At 54.5% G+C, this 16,003-nt stretch overlaps 2 protein-coding genes across 5 annotated transcripts in view; one reads left to right on the plus strand and one right to left on the minus strand.

Moving 5' to 3' along the window:
* Window positions 1-315: 315 nt before the first annotated feature.
* CHRAC1 (chromatin accessibility complex subunit 1) lies at window positions 316-3,358 on the plus strand. Of its 3 annotated transcripts, none has more exons than XM_037048603.1 (3): window positions 316-584; window positions 1,977-2,103; window positions 2,556-2,816. In XM_037048603.1, the coding sequence occupies exons 1-3, from the start codon at window positions 438-440 to the stop codon at window positions 2,657-2,659; spliced, it is 378 nt and encodes a 125-aa protein (XP_036904498.1). In that variant the 5' UTR covers window positions 316-437; the 3' UTR covers window positions 2,660-2,816. The 3 variants fall into 3 exon arrangements, with proteins under 3 accessions (XP_036904498.1, XP_036904499.1, XP_036904497.1); XM_037048604.1 differs by having other exon boundaries at window positions 2,559-2,816; XM_037048602.1 differs by having other exon boundaries at window positions 338-584; window positions 2,723-3,358.
* Window positions 3,359-5,099: 1,741 nt separating this feature from the next.
* AGO2 (argonaute RISC catalytic component 2) overlaps window positions 5,100-16,003 on the minus strand; it is a 44,705-nt gene continuing 33,801 nt past the window's right edge. For both annotated transcript variants that reach the window (XM_037048606.1, XM_037048605.1), the window contains exon 18: window positions 5,100-15,830. In XM_037048606.1, the coding sequence (XP_036904501.1) occupies window positions 15,722-15,830 (109 nt within the window). In that variant the 3' untranslated portion in view covers window positions 5,100-15,721. The remainder of the gene's footprint in view (window positions 15,831-16,003) is intronic.

Consider the following 16,003-nt stretch of genomic DNA (forward strand, 5'->3'; position numbering starts at 1 on the left):
GCTTCAGGAAAGCGTTTCTTTGCTCACTATCACCTCCCCAGTCCAAGGAAAGAGAAGACACCCCATTCTCATTCACCGAAGGACAAGACCCGCCTCCTGGAAGAACTCCTAACCACTGTTCACCTCCTCTGAACAGGACCCGCTCTCCCTCGGGTTCTTGCCACCACCCCTGCCAAGTGACAGCGTGCCCCGCCCCTCCGTTCCGGCCCCCGCCCGCGCCCCCTCTGGATTCCCTGGCTCCTTCCGCGCAGCCGCGGGGCGCGCGGCATCTTGGGGCTTGTAGTCCGCCTTCGGAAGGACGGACGCTCGCCACCGCCGCCGCGCCTCCACGGCACTACAACTCCCACGAGGCAGCAGAACGGCGCTCCCGTACCAACCGTGCCGGCCGGCCACCTTGCTGCGGGTCTGGGCTGCCGCTGCGGGGGAGGGGCACAAAGATGGCTGACGTGGTCGTGGGCAGAGACAAGTGCGGAGAGCAGCGCATCGTGTCGCTGCCCCTGTCCCGCATCCGGGTCATCATGAAGAGCTCCCCCGAGGTGTCCAGCATCAACCAGGAGGCGCTCATGCTCACGGCTAAGGCTACGGTGAGGCGGAGGCAGTGCGGGGAGAAGTGAGCGGGGCGCAAGGGTGGGGACCACCGGGACCAGTCGCGTTGCGCAGTCCCCTTGGGCCCGCGCGCCGCCGGCTCCCCTTCACGGGCTCGCGCCTGCGTGCCCTTGCGCAATTCGCCTCACTTCCCTTCCACGCCACGCGTGCCCCAGCTCCCCAGCTTCATCCTTGACTTCGCCCCACCCTGCCCGCGCCGGTCCCGTCCTTTCGCGCGCGCGCGCCCCTCGCCCCGCCCACGCCGCGCTGCTCCCGCGTTCCTCCGCGCGCCGTCCCGTCCTCCCTCGCGCGGGGGTCACGTGGGCAACGGCGCAGACTGGCGGGCGGCTGCTGCACCTCCTGCAACGTCGCCAATCTTTGAACCCCTGGCCTCCTCGACAGGCTTGTCCCGTTTTCTTGTGTTCGGCCTGTTTTGTGGTTTCGGGACCCGACTCCCCAGACGGTCCAGTGAGGCTTTCCTCGGAAGTTCCGCCGTCGGTTCGCCCCACCTTTCCCCGATATCCTAGCGGGACATCCCGGGCTGAAAGTAATTTTCGGGGACCCAAGCTGTGCAGCCTGCGAGATAATTATGGCTCTTCCGATTTGGGCTTGACGGTGGCGGAACAGCCCTCCCTGTTCTTTCACCGGGCCATGGTGAAGCCGCCGCCTCGGCTGCTGGAACCTTTCCCTAGATGTGCTTTCCAGCCCCGTTCCGCACACGATGTTCCCACAGCGGGTTGGACTAGAGCAAGGGGAGTGGGCAGTCTCAGATTTTGTGCCAGAGCCGTGCTTTCTCAGAGCCCAGGAAAATAACTGCCGTTCAGTACGTGATGCTGGGTCTGTGTGTGTGCCGGTACAGTTTCGGCTCCAAGTGTTCGGAAACTAAGAGTTTGTGCCTGGGACACTCCTGGACTCCCTCACTAATCACACTAGATGGAGTTCAAGAAAGAGGCCCAGCCCAGGTTGCTGCTTTACGGAAGGTGCTTGGGCAAAATAGGAAATGGGGTACAGTCAGCTTCCGGATGTTGACTATTTATAGGGAACCACCCAAGACAAAGGCTTCCCGGGCCAAACAATTTTTGAATGGTTTCTTGCCCCCGCCCCCTTTTTTAACTGTACAGACTGGTCATTAAACATTTTTGATTCATTGTTCAGTTTTCAATATTTTAAGTTAAAAATCAAAAATAAACTTTAGGGAAATGCCTGCTTCCTGCCAATTTCGATACTTCTGGTTTCTTTCTGACCTCAGTTTCTCCTTTCTCCAACGATTTCCTGTAATTTGAGACACCAAGATAATCTGCAGTCATCCAAACTTAATGTACTTTACAAATGTCAGCTCTATGATAAGTTTTCTAAGCACGCCTTTCACTTCACCTTTTCATTTGCTTTAGGAGCTCTTTGTGCAGTATCTAGCTGCCTATTCCTACAGACATGGCAGTGGGAAAGGAGAGAAAGCACTCACTTACAACGATTTGTCAAATACTGCAGAGCAATCAGAAACTTTCCAGTTTCTTGCAGGTACTTAGTTTTTGAAACATTCTGGTTAAAAAATGCTAAGTAATTTCAGGCTTTTCTCCCCTGCTTTCTCTGAAATAAACATTTTGCTGCTTTCCCTAGGTGCCAGAGTTAAGCATGACCTGGCACAGCCTTGCCTGTTGAGTGTGTTTGTAAAGGGCTCACCCAGAACGATAGTGTGGCCAATGTCTGGCACGAGGGTGTTTGGCTGCTGGTGAGCCTGGCAGACCTGGCAGACCCACCCCTCAGACCCCTCCTGCCACTGAAGGGAAACGCTGGGCTGGTGGTGTACTTGGCCCCAGAAACAGAAACTACTTGTTGTGGAACAAGCTGTGTGGCTGGGGCTAAACAGAGCTCAGCCAGGGTCTCAGGTTGGGCGGGCTGCTCACAGGCCAGCCAGCACACAGAAGCAGCAATGGTTTGCGGTCATGTGGAAACAGGTCTTCCGTGTCCGGCAGGAGGCCACCCAGAGGAACGGGAGTCCAACGTGGTGGTGCTCCGGACCCTGTTCCGGACCCTGTTCCGGAGGTCTGTTCTGCAGGAACTAGGACATCTTTGAATGGTGTTGCTATGTTCATGGCCTACCACAGGCAATTGCTAATGCTAGCTTTATGTTTTTAAGATATATTACCAAAGAAGATATTAGCTAGTAAATACCTGAAAATGCGTAAGGAGAAGAGGGAAGAAGACGAGGAGGAGGAGAGTGACAACAGTGATGAAAGTGATGATGAAGAAGCGGAGTCCTAACCCTAAAACGAAAGCTTTAAAGACTCAGCCTGGTGAGGACCCTCCTGGATTAGCACCACGGTGGTTGTTTTTTCATTGATTTTTTAGAGAGAGAAGCAAGGAGAGGGGAGAGAAGGAGAACGCGAGGCAGGGTTTGTGGGTGCACTCCTTCGTGCGTTCATCGGCTGCTGCCCGTCTGTGCCCTGCCTGGGACCAGCCCGGCCCGCTGCTTCACAGTGCCCACAGTGCCCACAGCGCCATGCAGTGGAGCCTTCACTTTTCAGACTCCGAACACACTGTCCTCTTTCCCGGCTGGGACAGAGCATCTCCTGCACCTGCACCTGCACCTGCACCATCAGCGCCAAAGGAAAGTGGTCAGGCCGCACTGTGGCTGGAGGGCGCCCAGGAGGAGCCACCTGCACCGTCTGCCTGCGCAGCCCGCACGCAGCTGTGCCCTGTAGCCGCGGGGCCCGCTCAGCTCAGCTTCTCACTCACGGGCAGATTTTGAAGGGCTTCTGAATGTCAGTTATGTGAAAACAACCAGGTCCAGTTTTAGCTAACAATGTGGAGTGTGTCGTATTTTGTTACTTTGTATGTAGTGTCTTACACTTGCAATTTTGTATTTCAAGAAAATTTGTTAGAATATTTGTCCAAGTACTGCATTTTTAACTAAAGATATTCTCATTAAAATTGTACAGTAGAGCGCTCTGTAGGTCTAATTTTGTTGTAATCCATCTGTTGCGATGCCTTGCTTAGTACCTCAGACCTTTGTGAAATTTAAAAATAGGCATTTCTAGCACTTTTATTCCCAGAGAAGAGTTTCAAGTCAGATCATAAATCCAAAAAGACGTATTACCTCTACTGAGCATATTTTTCTGAAAAAAAATTTTAGAACATTTTGCATATCTCATTTGCTGTTCCTTTCTTCATACCTATAGTAATGGTTTTTACTCTCCACAAGAGGAATCTGTAAGTCCTATATTTTTTCTTTTAGGATTTTCTTATTTATTTTTAGAGAGGGGAGGGGAGGGAGAGAAATATCAGTGTGTGCCACACGCCCCCACTGGGGACCTGGTCTACAACCCAGGCAGGTGCCCTGACTGGGAATTGAACCAGCAACCCTTTGGTTCACAGGCCAGTGCTCAATCCACTGAGCCGCAGTAGGCAGGGCATATTTTTTCACATGGGGTGAATTTTCAGTCTGTTGGTTGTGCAAACAGCTCCATTACCCCAAGTATCCCACTGTACCCCCCTGGGAGTTAGTCCGTTCCCCTGTTCTCAGGTACCCCACCAATGTTTTCTTTCTCGTTTTTTTAATATTTTAATTAAAAATTTAAAATCCACTTTTTGGTGTACACTTCTGAGTTTTGAGAAACGCAGAGTCATGTCATCGCCACAATGACGACAGAACAGCCGGATCATTTGCCCCCAGATTTCCCAACGGTCCCACTCACTCCTGCCCTGCACCTCAGAAGCCCCCCAGCTTTCTTCTGCGCCCCTGTATCAGGGCCTGCAGCAAACACCTTCAGGTCTGTGGTCCATCTTCAGGTCTCCGCAGTCCACGGCCACTCGGCCCGGCCCCGTGTGGGAGCAGCCACAGATGCACCAACAGGCGTGGGCGTGGCTGTGTGGGAAGAAAGCCCTGGACACCGGAGTTTGGATTTTGTGTTTCCACGGGTGTGAAATACTCTTTCTAAATTCTCAACCACTCAAGAATTTAATAACCATTCTCATCTCATAGGCCACACACTTACACGGCCAGTGTCATGGAAGTGGCATTGGTGCAGGCGACCTGATGGCCTTCCCAGTCGTGGGGCCTCTGAGCGCCGTGCTGCCCAGGGTGTCACCGCCCGGCCCCTTCCATTGCTGAGCGAGGGTCCGTCGTGTGGACCGTTGTGCATCCAGCCCCCAGGGGAATGGACCATTCCCAGTGTGGGTGGTTTCTGGGTTTGGAGGCTACAAGTACAGCCCTTTCTTGCTTTTCTTAATCCAACCTGCCTTTCCCTTCCCAACACCTGGCCGAGAACCAGGGGTCAGCTCCGACTCCCACACCACGCAGAGCTCAGGGCTTTGTGCTGCCCTGGGGCTTGGCTGGATGGTTTTCTGCCTCGTCTGGTCTCAGCTGCTACAGCAGGAGTGCCCAGTGCTTGCAGAGGGGGCCCTAGACTTCCGTCGTCGGCAGGGCGCTCCGCCTGGGAGGCCTGGAGTCTTAACCTGTGCAGAAGGAGGTACCCAAACACACGCGCCAGTAACTGAAGACCCCGGGGAGAGGCAGCTGTAAATACGAGGAATTTTATTTCATTTTTTGCTGACATACTATGAGGCAAAACAAAATTGACACCATACAAAATAACTTTATAAAATATCATTCACATCATATTTTATCAGATTTACAGCATTCTGTGCATGTTAAGGGTTATGTAAGGAGGTGAAAAAACACTATGCCAAACTTTTAGTATTAGTTTATATACACACAGTAAGAAACAAAACAAATAACTGTTAGGGTTTCCATGAATTTATTGCAAAAATAGTGCAAACTACCCAACCTAGAAAGCTGTAAAACAAACTCGAACGGACCCAGCGAAGCTCAAACGTGATAGATGCTCCGTGTCTCAGCCCTCGGCTTTCTGCACCAGTTCACCTGGGGGGAAGGGCACTAACTCCCACCCGTCCCGTGCGGGCGAGTCCTGGGGCGCAGAGACAGGAAGGCGCTCTCCTTGGAGAGCAGCCCCGTCCGCTGCCTGACGCCAGCATTTCCTTTAGGGTCAGGCTACTTAGTGGCAACTGTGTGAGGTGTGCTGAAAACTAAGATGCCACAATGCTGGAGTTTGACCTTAGAAACGAGCTGCCCAACCTCTGGTGGCCCGGAGAAAGGAGGCGAGAAAGCAGCATGAACAGAAAGGACTGGGGACATCTGTCGTCTGCTGATACATACACACGATGCCTTGTCCTGGGTGTGTCTGGGCAAAGTGTTCTCCTGGTGGGCACCCTTTGAACCAGATAGCAGAGTTGAAATAGAAAGGGTACTGTACCCCTACACGGGTAATTTAAAAATTTCAACAGTCTATTGGGGTCCAAAAAGCATATATCTAAACAAAATAATAAGAGCAAAACAAAATGCTCCATATAAAAGCGAACGAAACTAAATGCAGCATGTTCAGGCTCTTTTTCTTGAGGTACCTATAGAAATTTAATGACCTGCCCCAAAGGACTCTTGTCAGGTAAGAAACCAAATGCTTCTGGGGAGCCAGTCGGAGGGCATTTGTTATCACCGAGAAAGTGCAGCGAGGCCCGTCTCCACACACAGCGTACTAGAGGGTGACGCGCTCGTCCCACAGCAGCCTAAGGACCGACCCGATGGGAGTGTCACAAGGAAAACGTCAACCAGGACCATCCCATTGTTTTTGAGATCCTGCCGCAAAAAGCCTCCGCAATCAACTTTCAAAGTTTTGCCACTAAGGAATGTTGGTTCTCTTGTAAAATTCAGAAATCTCTTTAAAATAGTAAAACTATATACTACAGGAAAGATCCTTAATTTTTATTTCTTATTGGTATAAAATCAAATTCTTAAGACTCCAAAATATTGCGTTACCTCCAAAGAATTGAGTTAAAAAAGACCGCCAGAGTAGGAAATGTCTAGAATTGTAAACTGCCAAATAGAAAGGCCTGGAAAACCATCCATCAGCTTCCTCCCGCCTCTCACCTGCCTGAAGCTCTCCTACCGCACGCACGGGGCCGGGCCGCTGCGGAGTGCGGGCCTCGCCCCCTGCCCGTGGTCCTGAGCGCCTCCTCGGGGGCTGGAGGGCTGAGGCCCGCAACTGCCCGCTTGCTGCTTATGAAATAAACTTGTGTGCCAGAGGAGGAGGGGCCCGAATGGTGACAGAGCAGTGACGAGAGGACACGGAGTTGTTTCCGGCCACCCCTTCGTTGGCACCGGAAATGAAGTGACAGCTGTGAATACATGCATAGAAGAGTTTGGAGTCGGTTTGTCAAAAGCCGAATTCTCTCTGGAACACACTGTGTCCCTGTACACAGGAAGGCAGCTGGGGCTCCGATGTGCAGTCGGGGTTGGCTGGGGGTACGCTAGCCAGTGCCGTGGCCGACTGGGCTCTTCGCCCCGCCTGCAGTCTAGAATATTTAATTTTATACTGATTTTTTCCAATGCGTTAGGATTCAACACAAAAGGCACACAATAAATAAAAATATCATTAAATAAACGGAAATTATGAATTCAAGCATCGTGTGGAGTTATAGCTCACTGTTTGGTTACTTTTTCCAATTTAATCTGACAGACTTCGAAATAGCACCCAACTGTTGAACTGAGGTAGATCCACATCGTACAGAAAGCTGGGTCCCCTCCACTGTGTGTCTAAACTGAAGATGCTTTTACAGAAACAAAATCTCACTTGGTCGTGTGCAGAAGCCATGGCAGGAGGCACTGCCTGAAGAAAGCATAGAACACGAGCAGGTTTGAAAGTAAGATTCGTGCCCCAGTCATCCTCTCCGTCAGCCATAAGTAAATCTCAGACTGGAGGGGAAAAATTTCAAACACTTAAAAATAACCCTGAAAAAGTCTCAAGACTTTCAGAACAGGTCTTGTTGACGGGCTGGCTGCCAAGGAAATGCACAGCGGTCCTCTCCGTCACGCACCAGCGACAGCCAGTGAGGGGGATGGGTTGGGGGGGGAGGGAGAGAGAGAGAGAGGTGGAGAGAGAGAGGTGTATCACCAAAACTTTCCCTTTGTAACTCCAGAGAAAAGACTTGCTGAATTGGGGCACAGCACCCTGACCCGGACAGTTCACACTCGCTCTGCCTCATGTTTTTGCATACTCTGAAACCTACAAATTGAACGTCTGATTAAGGCGTGACTGGAAGTGGCATCACCACCAACATCATGCAAGCGCCGGACAGCCTCCACACGCATGGCAGCAAACCGAGACAAGGACGGGAAGCCTCAGACCCGAATGTCGCAGGGGCTGTAGTTTTATAATTCAGTTCACAATTCATGTAGCAGATAAAGAGTTACACAGAGAGGCCAGCGGATACAAATACTAGTTTCTACAGGAACTGTCAATTTACAGACAGCACTGCAAGCACGAGACTCGGACGCGCGGGCCGACTACGGCCGCCCGAGTCCAGGAGGCGGAGAACCACCCAGGACGGGGCCCTAGCAGGTGCTCAGCTTCTTAGAAGAGTAAACTTGAAATGGTTGTGATACATTTTGATTCAAAATGTCTTCTAAAATGTTTCATTGTAGGGGAAAATTAAGAAGGGGCAAGATCTACCTAGGTAACTTTTGAATTCATTTTTGGTTCTTTTTCAATTATTTTATAAAAATAAAATAAACCTAGAAAAGTTGATAAAACTCAGGGGCAAACCCCTCAATACATATTAGGTAAGTGATATGAAGTGCACCAGAGGTAAGAAAATTCTGGATTTACACGCTACATTCTTTTCTTGTATTTAATGAGTAATTAGCCACTTCGTTACACAGAAACTTACAATTATTCTCTGTAAACTTTAAAAAGTAAAAACTCACTTGCCTCTACAGTTATAAAACATGAATCCACATATTCAACAACCACATTAAAATCCACTATCAAACTCAGGACTCGAATTTCAACTTAGTGCTAACTAACGTACACACGTTCAGGGCTTTAGTCGGTGCGTGATTGGCTCTGAAAGGAACCTGGACTTCGAATGTGCTGCGTCCCTGGTGGTGGGCCAAGGGGGGGCGGGGGCTCTGGGGGAGGGGAGGGCCTAGAGGAGCTGTTGAGGGGGCTTCTCTACACATTTGTGAAATAAGTAACATTGGGTCATCTCTCCCACTTCAAGCCAGTCAAACCATCCCGTGACACGGAAGGGTGCTTTGGAATGAGACCATCAGCCAAGAAAAGCGCTCACTACCTGGCCCGAAAACTGAGAGGTACATACAAACTGCATTTCAGGGACACTGCAACTGAGGTCCTCTGCACGGCCCGCGGTGCCACCAGACCCGAGAGTACCGTTGCCATGTGTGCAGCCACGAGAGCAGCACCGAGAGCTTCCCCACGCACAAAGACCTGATGCCAGCCCCTTGGAAAGACTCCAGTTCCATAACACAAGCCCCTCGTGCTGTGTGACTCCGGACAAAGCCACCAGGTTCTGCTTATGGTCACGGCCAGTACCTGCCTACGGGTGGGTCGGTCTTCCTGGGCGTGGAAGGGGCCGCTTGGCCAGCAAGGTGCATTTCTGACCCAGGACAGGGCACGCGGTCACTGCCAGGGCTTCGGAGGCTGAGCAGCAGAAGTCGAGTCAACAGCGGGAGGTGGGTGACTGCCTCGTGGGCCATGGGAGCTCACTCACAGGGGAGGAGGCAGCCCCAGCTTGGCTCTGAGAGGGCGCCGAGGACCGGGCTGCAGAGGCACGGAGGCTGAGGCCGGTCTTCCGGGCAGCTCCGCCTGGCCCCTGGGGCTGTTCCCATGGCCCCCGACCCGCAAGCTGCCCCATGAGCCGAGCACTGCCCACCCTGGCCCAGTTGCAGGGGCTGTTCTTGGTGTCAGGGTGTCAGGGCCTCAACGCCCAGCTCCTAGGGTCACTTGGGGGCAACAGCGTGTGGTGGTTTAGCTTCAACTCAGCTCCCTAAATCCAAGACGGTTGGAAATGAGCTGATTCAGCCCCCTGGGCCCCTGGAAACGGGGTGGGGCGAGGTGAGGGCTCAACCCTTCAGTCACACTCCCCAGGAACAGTCAAGGATCTCACACGGCTCAGAGTTCTCACAGTGACCAGTACAAGAGGCATGCTAAGAGAAGCACCAGCGACCTTCAGTTCCCTGGGTCCTCCGCTGCCTCACGAGCACGAGTGTGGCTGGGGAGACCCGCCCTGACCCCGGAGACACGTGTAGACATGCGTGTGGAAGGCCAAGGGGCGGATCTGAGCTCCTCAGCCCACCACCGAGCTGAGCAGGGCACCACTGTGCGGTGTCCCCGAAACACCCTGGGTGGGACCCTGGCTGAGAACTTGGCCGCGCTCCCTGGGGCAGGCAGTGCGAGGCGGAGTCACAGCACTCTGAGAAAGGCTGCCAGGGGAATGAGCTCTTTTGGAAGCAGAGTGTGTGGAGGGGCAGGAGAAGCGTCCCAGCTCAAACAGCAGGGCCTACAGCGGTGACTCCCACATCCCCCTGGGACCCCGACTGGTCCCCAGCCAGCGAGTGCCCAGCAGAGGAGCAGGGCCCCTCACCCAGACGCCTGCCTGTCACTGTGAGACCCTTGCCTGCCCCACTGCAACTTAGCAAACCAAGGGAGGTGTCCGCTCTTCTGAGGACTCGAGAACTTAAGGACCCAGTGAAATGACACAGGGCGCAGAGGGGGGCCTGCAGCAGCGGAGTGTGGGCGGGGTGCATTCCTGGGGATGAAGCAGCAGGCAGGGCCTTGCACTGGAGGGCACACTCTGCTGGTGGCCCCAGGTCGGTGTCACACAGGAGCGATGGGAACGCAAGGCCCAGAATCAAAGGTCAGGTGTGCCCACCCCTGCAGCTGCTGTAGATGGATGCTTTGCAGGAGAGTCGGTGTTCAAGCACCCAGGGGGGTTCATGGAGGGTGCACAGGAAGCCACTGCCAGCCCATCGAAAGGGGAGCAGAAGGCCAGCTGTGCCCTGCCACAGGCGGGGCCTGAGGAGCCCGGACGGCAGGCTGGCTCCCGCTTGCCCACGGCCCCTGCGCCAGTGCCTGCGCTCCGGCCAGCCCGCCGAGTTCCTGCCGACCACTGAGATCCTAAATCTGGAGCTGGGCAGCCCCGAGGAGGGGACTCTCCGTGGTCACAGCATGGCACACCAGTTTTCAAGCCAGCATGGAACAGAGAGATGTTCACAATTCAGTTTATTCGGGCAGCGTTTTGGCTAGTTTCGGCGCGAACAGCTATGCTTAGGGACAAACACGACTCTACTGAGACTCAGAGGTAGCCTTGGTCTGCATCGCTCCTTTCAACTAAAAGGCGTTGGAAACCACCTTCTGTGGTGGTCTGGCTGAGCCAATACATTCACTGGGGACAGGAACACGGCGAAGCGCATCCAGAGAAGCACTGCGGGCCCTACGCGGCGTCAACACGGCACTACCAGGAACCCAGGGGGGCGGGGCAGGTTTCGGAAACCTGCCTGTGGCTGACCCCGGGCGTCCCGACCACAGACAGGACCATATGCCGGGTTGGGGCGGACACCGCTGAGCCCAGGAAGCCACAGGCATAAGGGAGCCACACCAGACCGTGTGTCTCTCCACACCGGCGCCAGTCGAACACAATAGTGACCTCGTGGCCTCAAAATGACAGATCTGAACACGGGCCATACAGGCGCTTGCTCTGCACATGGCCAGGTCCTGGATGGAGCCAGAAGAAAATGCTCTTGGAAGTCTCGGCAAGTAACGAGGCATCAAACACACCAGAAAAGGGCTCCAGGGCTCACAATTAGCCCTCTTAACAGCGAACCTGCAGACGGCAGGGGAGCGCGCGCCCATTCTGCCCTTCGAGAGCGGGCTGACAGACACCAGGCCAAGGCGCCGAGCCACGCCCACGGCGCTGCCACAGAGCACTGGGAGACGGGCAGAGGCTGGAGCGGAGCCACGTGCGCCCACGTGGCCGCCGCCCCTCACCCTGTGTACAGTCACCCAAACAAGTACAGCAGATGCAAGGGCGAACATAATTTAAAGAGGCTGCCAGAATCAGTGCAAGTGTTTGGAGAGGGAACTTTCCGCACACACAGAGTCAGGAGCGCATGTGACGCCAACAGCGGTGACAAGGCCACGCACGCGGTGGCCACACTGACAGTTGCCACAGCAGCTGTAGCCACTGGCTGTGGCAAGTGGAAGGGGTAATCGGGAGACTTTGGGAAAGGGTTTAAAATCTAACTAGAACAGTTGTATTCTGAAAGTGAGGCATACGAACATCGAGGAAGCTTGTCCCTCATACATTCCTTTTCTTGTGAGCGAGCGTGGGGACGAGTCGGGGAGAGGTCCCCGGGGAATGGCTATGGCTTGTCTGGGCCACCGGGATTGTCCACTGTCTGAATTAGGTCAGCTTCCACGGCCCCGCCAATGGAACCGCCTCAGGGGTGGGAAAATGCCCATGGAAATCCTTTTAACTGCCCCACAGCTCAGAGTCCCACTGAAGAACTGCCCCGGACCCCGAGGGCTCGAGACTGAGTGCTTCCACACTGGGGTGGGGCAGAGAAGCCGTCCCAGCCCCGGGGGGCTTCTGGGGACAGCCTGGTGTCCCAACTGCTTGAAGCTGGGCTGGTCCACCCTTCACATAGTGTATCAAATATAGAATCTGACTGAAAAACTGCCTTGAAAAAATAAAATTTAAGTCACCCCATAATCAATGTAAAATTACATTGCTGCATATATTAAGAAAAACAATTCACCCAGAAAAACTACATCTTGTGGCTTTCAAAAATAAATCATCCGGCAAGCCTGAAGGCAAACGTTCGGCGGTTTACAAAAGCTGGGAGAAGGGTTTCGAGTGCCCACCGGGCACCACGGCACATCCGCACCACACCAGAGCAGGAAGGCGGAGACCCACCGTGACAAGTGCGCCCTGCAGCGGCACCAGCATCGTCCAGTGCAGCATGGACGCCCCGCCCCCGCCCCTGCTGGAGGGACAGACCCCAGCCCAATTTTCCAGCCAGCATGCAGCAACCGGGGTCAACGCCGGAATGGCAGCGGGGTCTCCCGGTTTCCGACGGCTCCCTCCTGGGACCAATGCTACTGTGGTTTTCGAGCGTGCACACTCACTGGAGGGGGTGACGACCACGAGGAGAGAAGGCGACCCCGCCGTGTGGCAAGCATTTCTGTGAGGACTTCTTGCAACAGAAAACCCGGACCCAAACCAGAATGAAACCACCCCTTTCTGAAAGTGCAGGTGCGCCCCGTGTCACCGGGCCGTCTGAACGGGGAACCCGAGCCCGCGGTGCAGGGCCCTAGTGTCACCAGGGGGCTCTTCCACAAAATGGCGACCTGGACAGCCCCCCTGGGGTTTTGGGGGCACAGGGGCTTGTCTAATGCAACAGCAAGCGGCGAAGGGATGCAAATGCACTGCTTTTTCTCCAAGTGAATAATTCAAAATATAAAACAAAGAGTACCAATATAAGAATCTAACGGGGAGAGCTCTTTTTTAAGAGATGAGCTAAATCCCAGTTTTTCTGTTACATGAACCCCAATTTCTACATCATCTCATTTTCACATTCAGTTTGCTTCAAGGAAGGCACACCTTACTAACTGGGGGTGGGTGGGGGTGGGGTGCACAGCCAGCCAGACGCCAGGGCCCCTCTCAGCCTGGGCTTAAGGCAGCCCTGGGTAGAGGGCAGCAAGGGACCCCTCCCAGCTTCCAGACGAGCGGGGCCAGGACGGCTCTGCCGCATGGGCAGGCAGGCGGGGAGGGGTGGGGGCTTACACCATCTCGGAACTCAGCGTTCACCCTCGTAATGGGATACTGGTAGGAATCTGGGGAAACAGCGAATTACCTGAGAGCGCGCCTACAGCCGTCTGAATTCTGAGTCATCTGACACACACACAGGTGTGTGGCCAACCCTTCGGAGACGTTTGGTCTGTTCATGCCTTTAGTGTGAAAAGTTTTACAAAACAAGCCCAGGGCCAAAAAAAAGTACCTTCTCTAAGTAGTTTGGCCCATGGGAAAGAAAACTTAGCCTTCAAAATAAATTTTTTTAAATTTAGGTCTCGTTTTTTGCCAGCCTGCAAACTTTTCTAGGTTTTAGCTTAGGAAGAATCTCCCCGTGCTGCCGAGGACCGAGGAGCTGACCCCGGCCCACCTGCCCTGCACGAGGCAGCGGTTTCCAGAAAGCCCTGGAGCAGGGAGCTCAGATGGCACTGGACGAGGAGGTGCATGGCAAGGCCGGGGAATCTGCGTTCCACCAGCCCTGCTCTGCCCCCACCTCGATCCTGTCACACGTGCTACAAACACACTTTTGAGACAGTTTCAGAGGATCCCCCAAAGGGGCCGACAGACTGGCCTGCTTCATGTGTGTTAGTGAAGAGTCCCTCCTCGCCTTGAAGGCTCCCAGTGATTTAAGCCGAGAGTGTACTGGTGTCCTTCTGAACGCGAGCGCAAGTGCCACTAGCCAATGAAACCACGGAACTGCGACATTTATCAGAGCAAAGGCTTCCGTCATTTAAAAAAGACAAAAAAAAAAAAGATACAGCAAGAAGAGACTAATGCCATTACGAAGACGCACACACGCACCACTCCGGGCAGAGAGCGTCACAAACAACAGCCACCCTCTGTCACTGCCACCAAGCTGGGCCGCGTGTCCATGAGCGCCCCCCACCCCTCAGAGCACAGACAAGGAGTGGGTGGGCGCCCCCCTCTCCCAGAGGCACGCCGGCTGGGACCCTCGTCCACTGCAGCGCCAGAGGTGAGTGTCAGGCCGGAGGGGAGAGCTGGCAGCAGGGACAGCACCGGGAGAGCAGAAGCAGCAGGGGAGGTGCAGCCCGTTCTCGAGTCTCCACGACAAACGCAGACCGGATTCCACGGAACTGCCCGCAAGGACCAAGCGCCCACTTCGTGCAGACAGCGCTGCCTGCTGGGCCCTCCTCATGTGGCCCGCGGCGCCCCACTGTTAGTGCAAGGGTTTCTCGCTGGCACCCCACATCCGGGCTGGAAGGCAGCACCCAGCAGGGGGTCAGGCCCTGCCGCCGGCTTCCGCCTGCCGTCCTCCGGCTCAGCCCCCTGCGGCTCTGTGTTTCGGTGCGCCGCCCGACGGCCCGCCACAGAGAAGCAACTTCCCGGGGAAGAACGCATACGTTCCGTTTGTGCTTAATCAGCCGAGTGAGGCGCGGGACCAGGAGGCAGGCGGGGCAGCGAGCGGCTGCTGGCGACAGTTGACACTGAGGGGTGGGCCGCGGTTAGGCGAGTCGGCTGCACACGCCCGCACTTCGGCACTGACAACCGCAGGAGGCCGTCCAGTCTCCAGGCGCCGGACTCTGCTGATGCGCTAACACAGATCACGAGAAGCACCCATAGTCAATGGAACGGACAACAGCGCCGAGCTATCACGTGAATACTGCAAACCAGATATATATACTTCTTCTCCGATGTCACAGACGTAACAGTGAAAAAGGATTGTACTGTATTTATCACCACAGACCCGTATTCCTCAAAACTTTGGAAAATAAACATCACAGTCCTCGAGGACAAATCTTATGATTAGACTGTCGACATATTGTCTTTTTTCTCTTTTTTAATAGATTTTTATTAAAATGGCACTTGTCTGCCAATCTCTCTGGACCTGGAAATGTTGTAAACGCACGTGACCTCCGCTGCCACCGTGCCATCCCTCAAGCCCGGGGAGAGGCGGGGAGACACGACACGCCGCCGCGGCCCCTGCCTCGGGCCTGGAGGAGCCTGCGTGGGCCATGTCGGGGGCGCACTAGCGTCCCCGTGAAAGAGGCTTTTGCGATGACGTCACACCTGGTCAAGGCTTTAAAACCACAATCGCGTTTGCGCTGTTTCCCCTCTCGGAGAATGTTCACCGCTAGTTTGAGACCATCAATTTCATAGAGAATCGTGTTAAAAACAAGTAAATCGAATGACCAAATAAATTAAAAATGTTTTAAAGCCCTGAGTTCATAGACTGCTTTTAGGAGATTTTTAGGGAGCATGGGGTCCTACGTGAAGGAGCAGCTCACAGATTTTGGCAAACCACACTTCCCACGACAACGGGCCTCATTCAGGTCTGCAGCTCAAAATCCAAGTCTGGGGCAGAAGGCATTCTGGGAGACGGAGGGTCTACGCAAGTCAATGACGTCTCGTGTTGGATGCTGGCTGTCACAGAAGGGCTGGGCGTCGGTTGGTCTGAGTGTAGCTGGTCTCGTGTGAATCCGACTGGGCACACGATGGTAAACACGGCACGTCAAGCAAAGTACATGGTGCGCAGCGTGTCCTGATGGACCTGGACCGCCTTGGCCAGTGCCTGGTGGTCTCGCCCGTTACTCTGCCCGGAGGTATGGCTTCCTTCAGCACTGTGGGGACAGGGACACAGAGAGTGCAGCCTCGTATGCGGCACACGGCAGTGCCCCGGTGACAGGTCAGGACCGCGCACCAGGCACCTTCTCACAGGCGGCAGCGGAGCTCCGCTGGCGTGCCGGCGTCCAAGGTGCGGCTGGCTGCGGCCACCACGACCCCACTGCTCCTT

Source organism: Sturnira hondurensis, unplaced genomic scaffold (genome assembly GCF_014824575.4).
Source record: "Sturnira hondurensis isolate 20B ecotype Veracruz unplaced genomic scaffold, ASM1482457v3 Scaffold0006413, whole genome shotgun sequence".
In the NCBI taxonomy this organism is placed as follows: Eukaryota; Metazoa; Chordata; class Mammalia; order Chiroptera; family Phyllostomidae; genus Sturnira; species Sturnira hondurensis.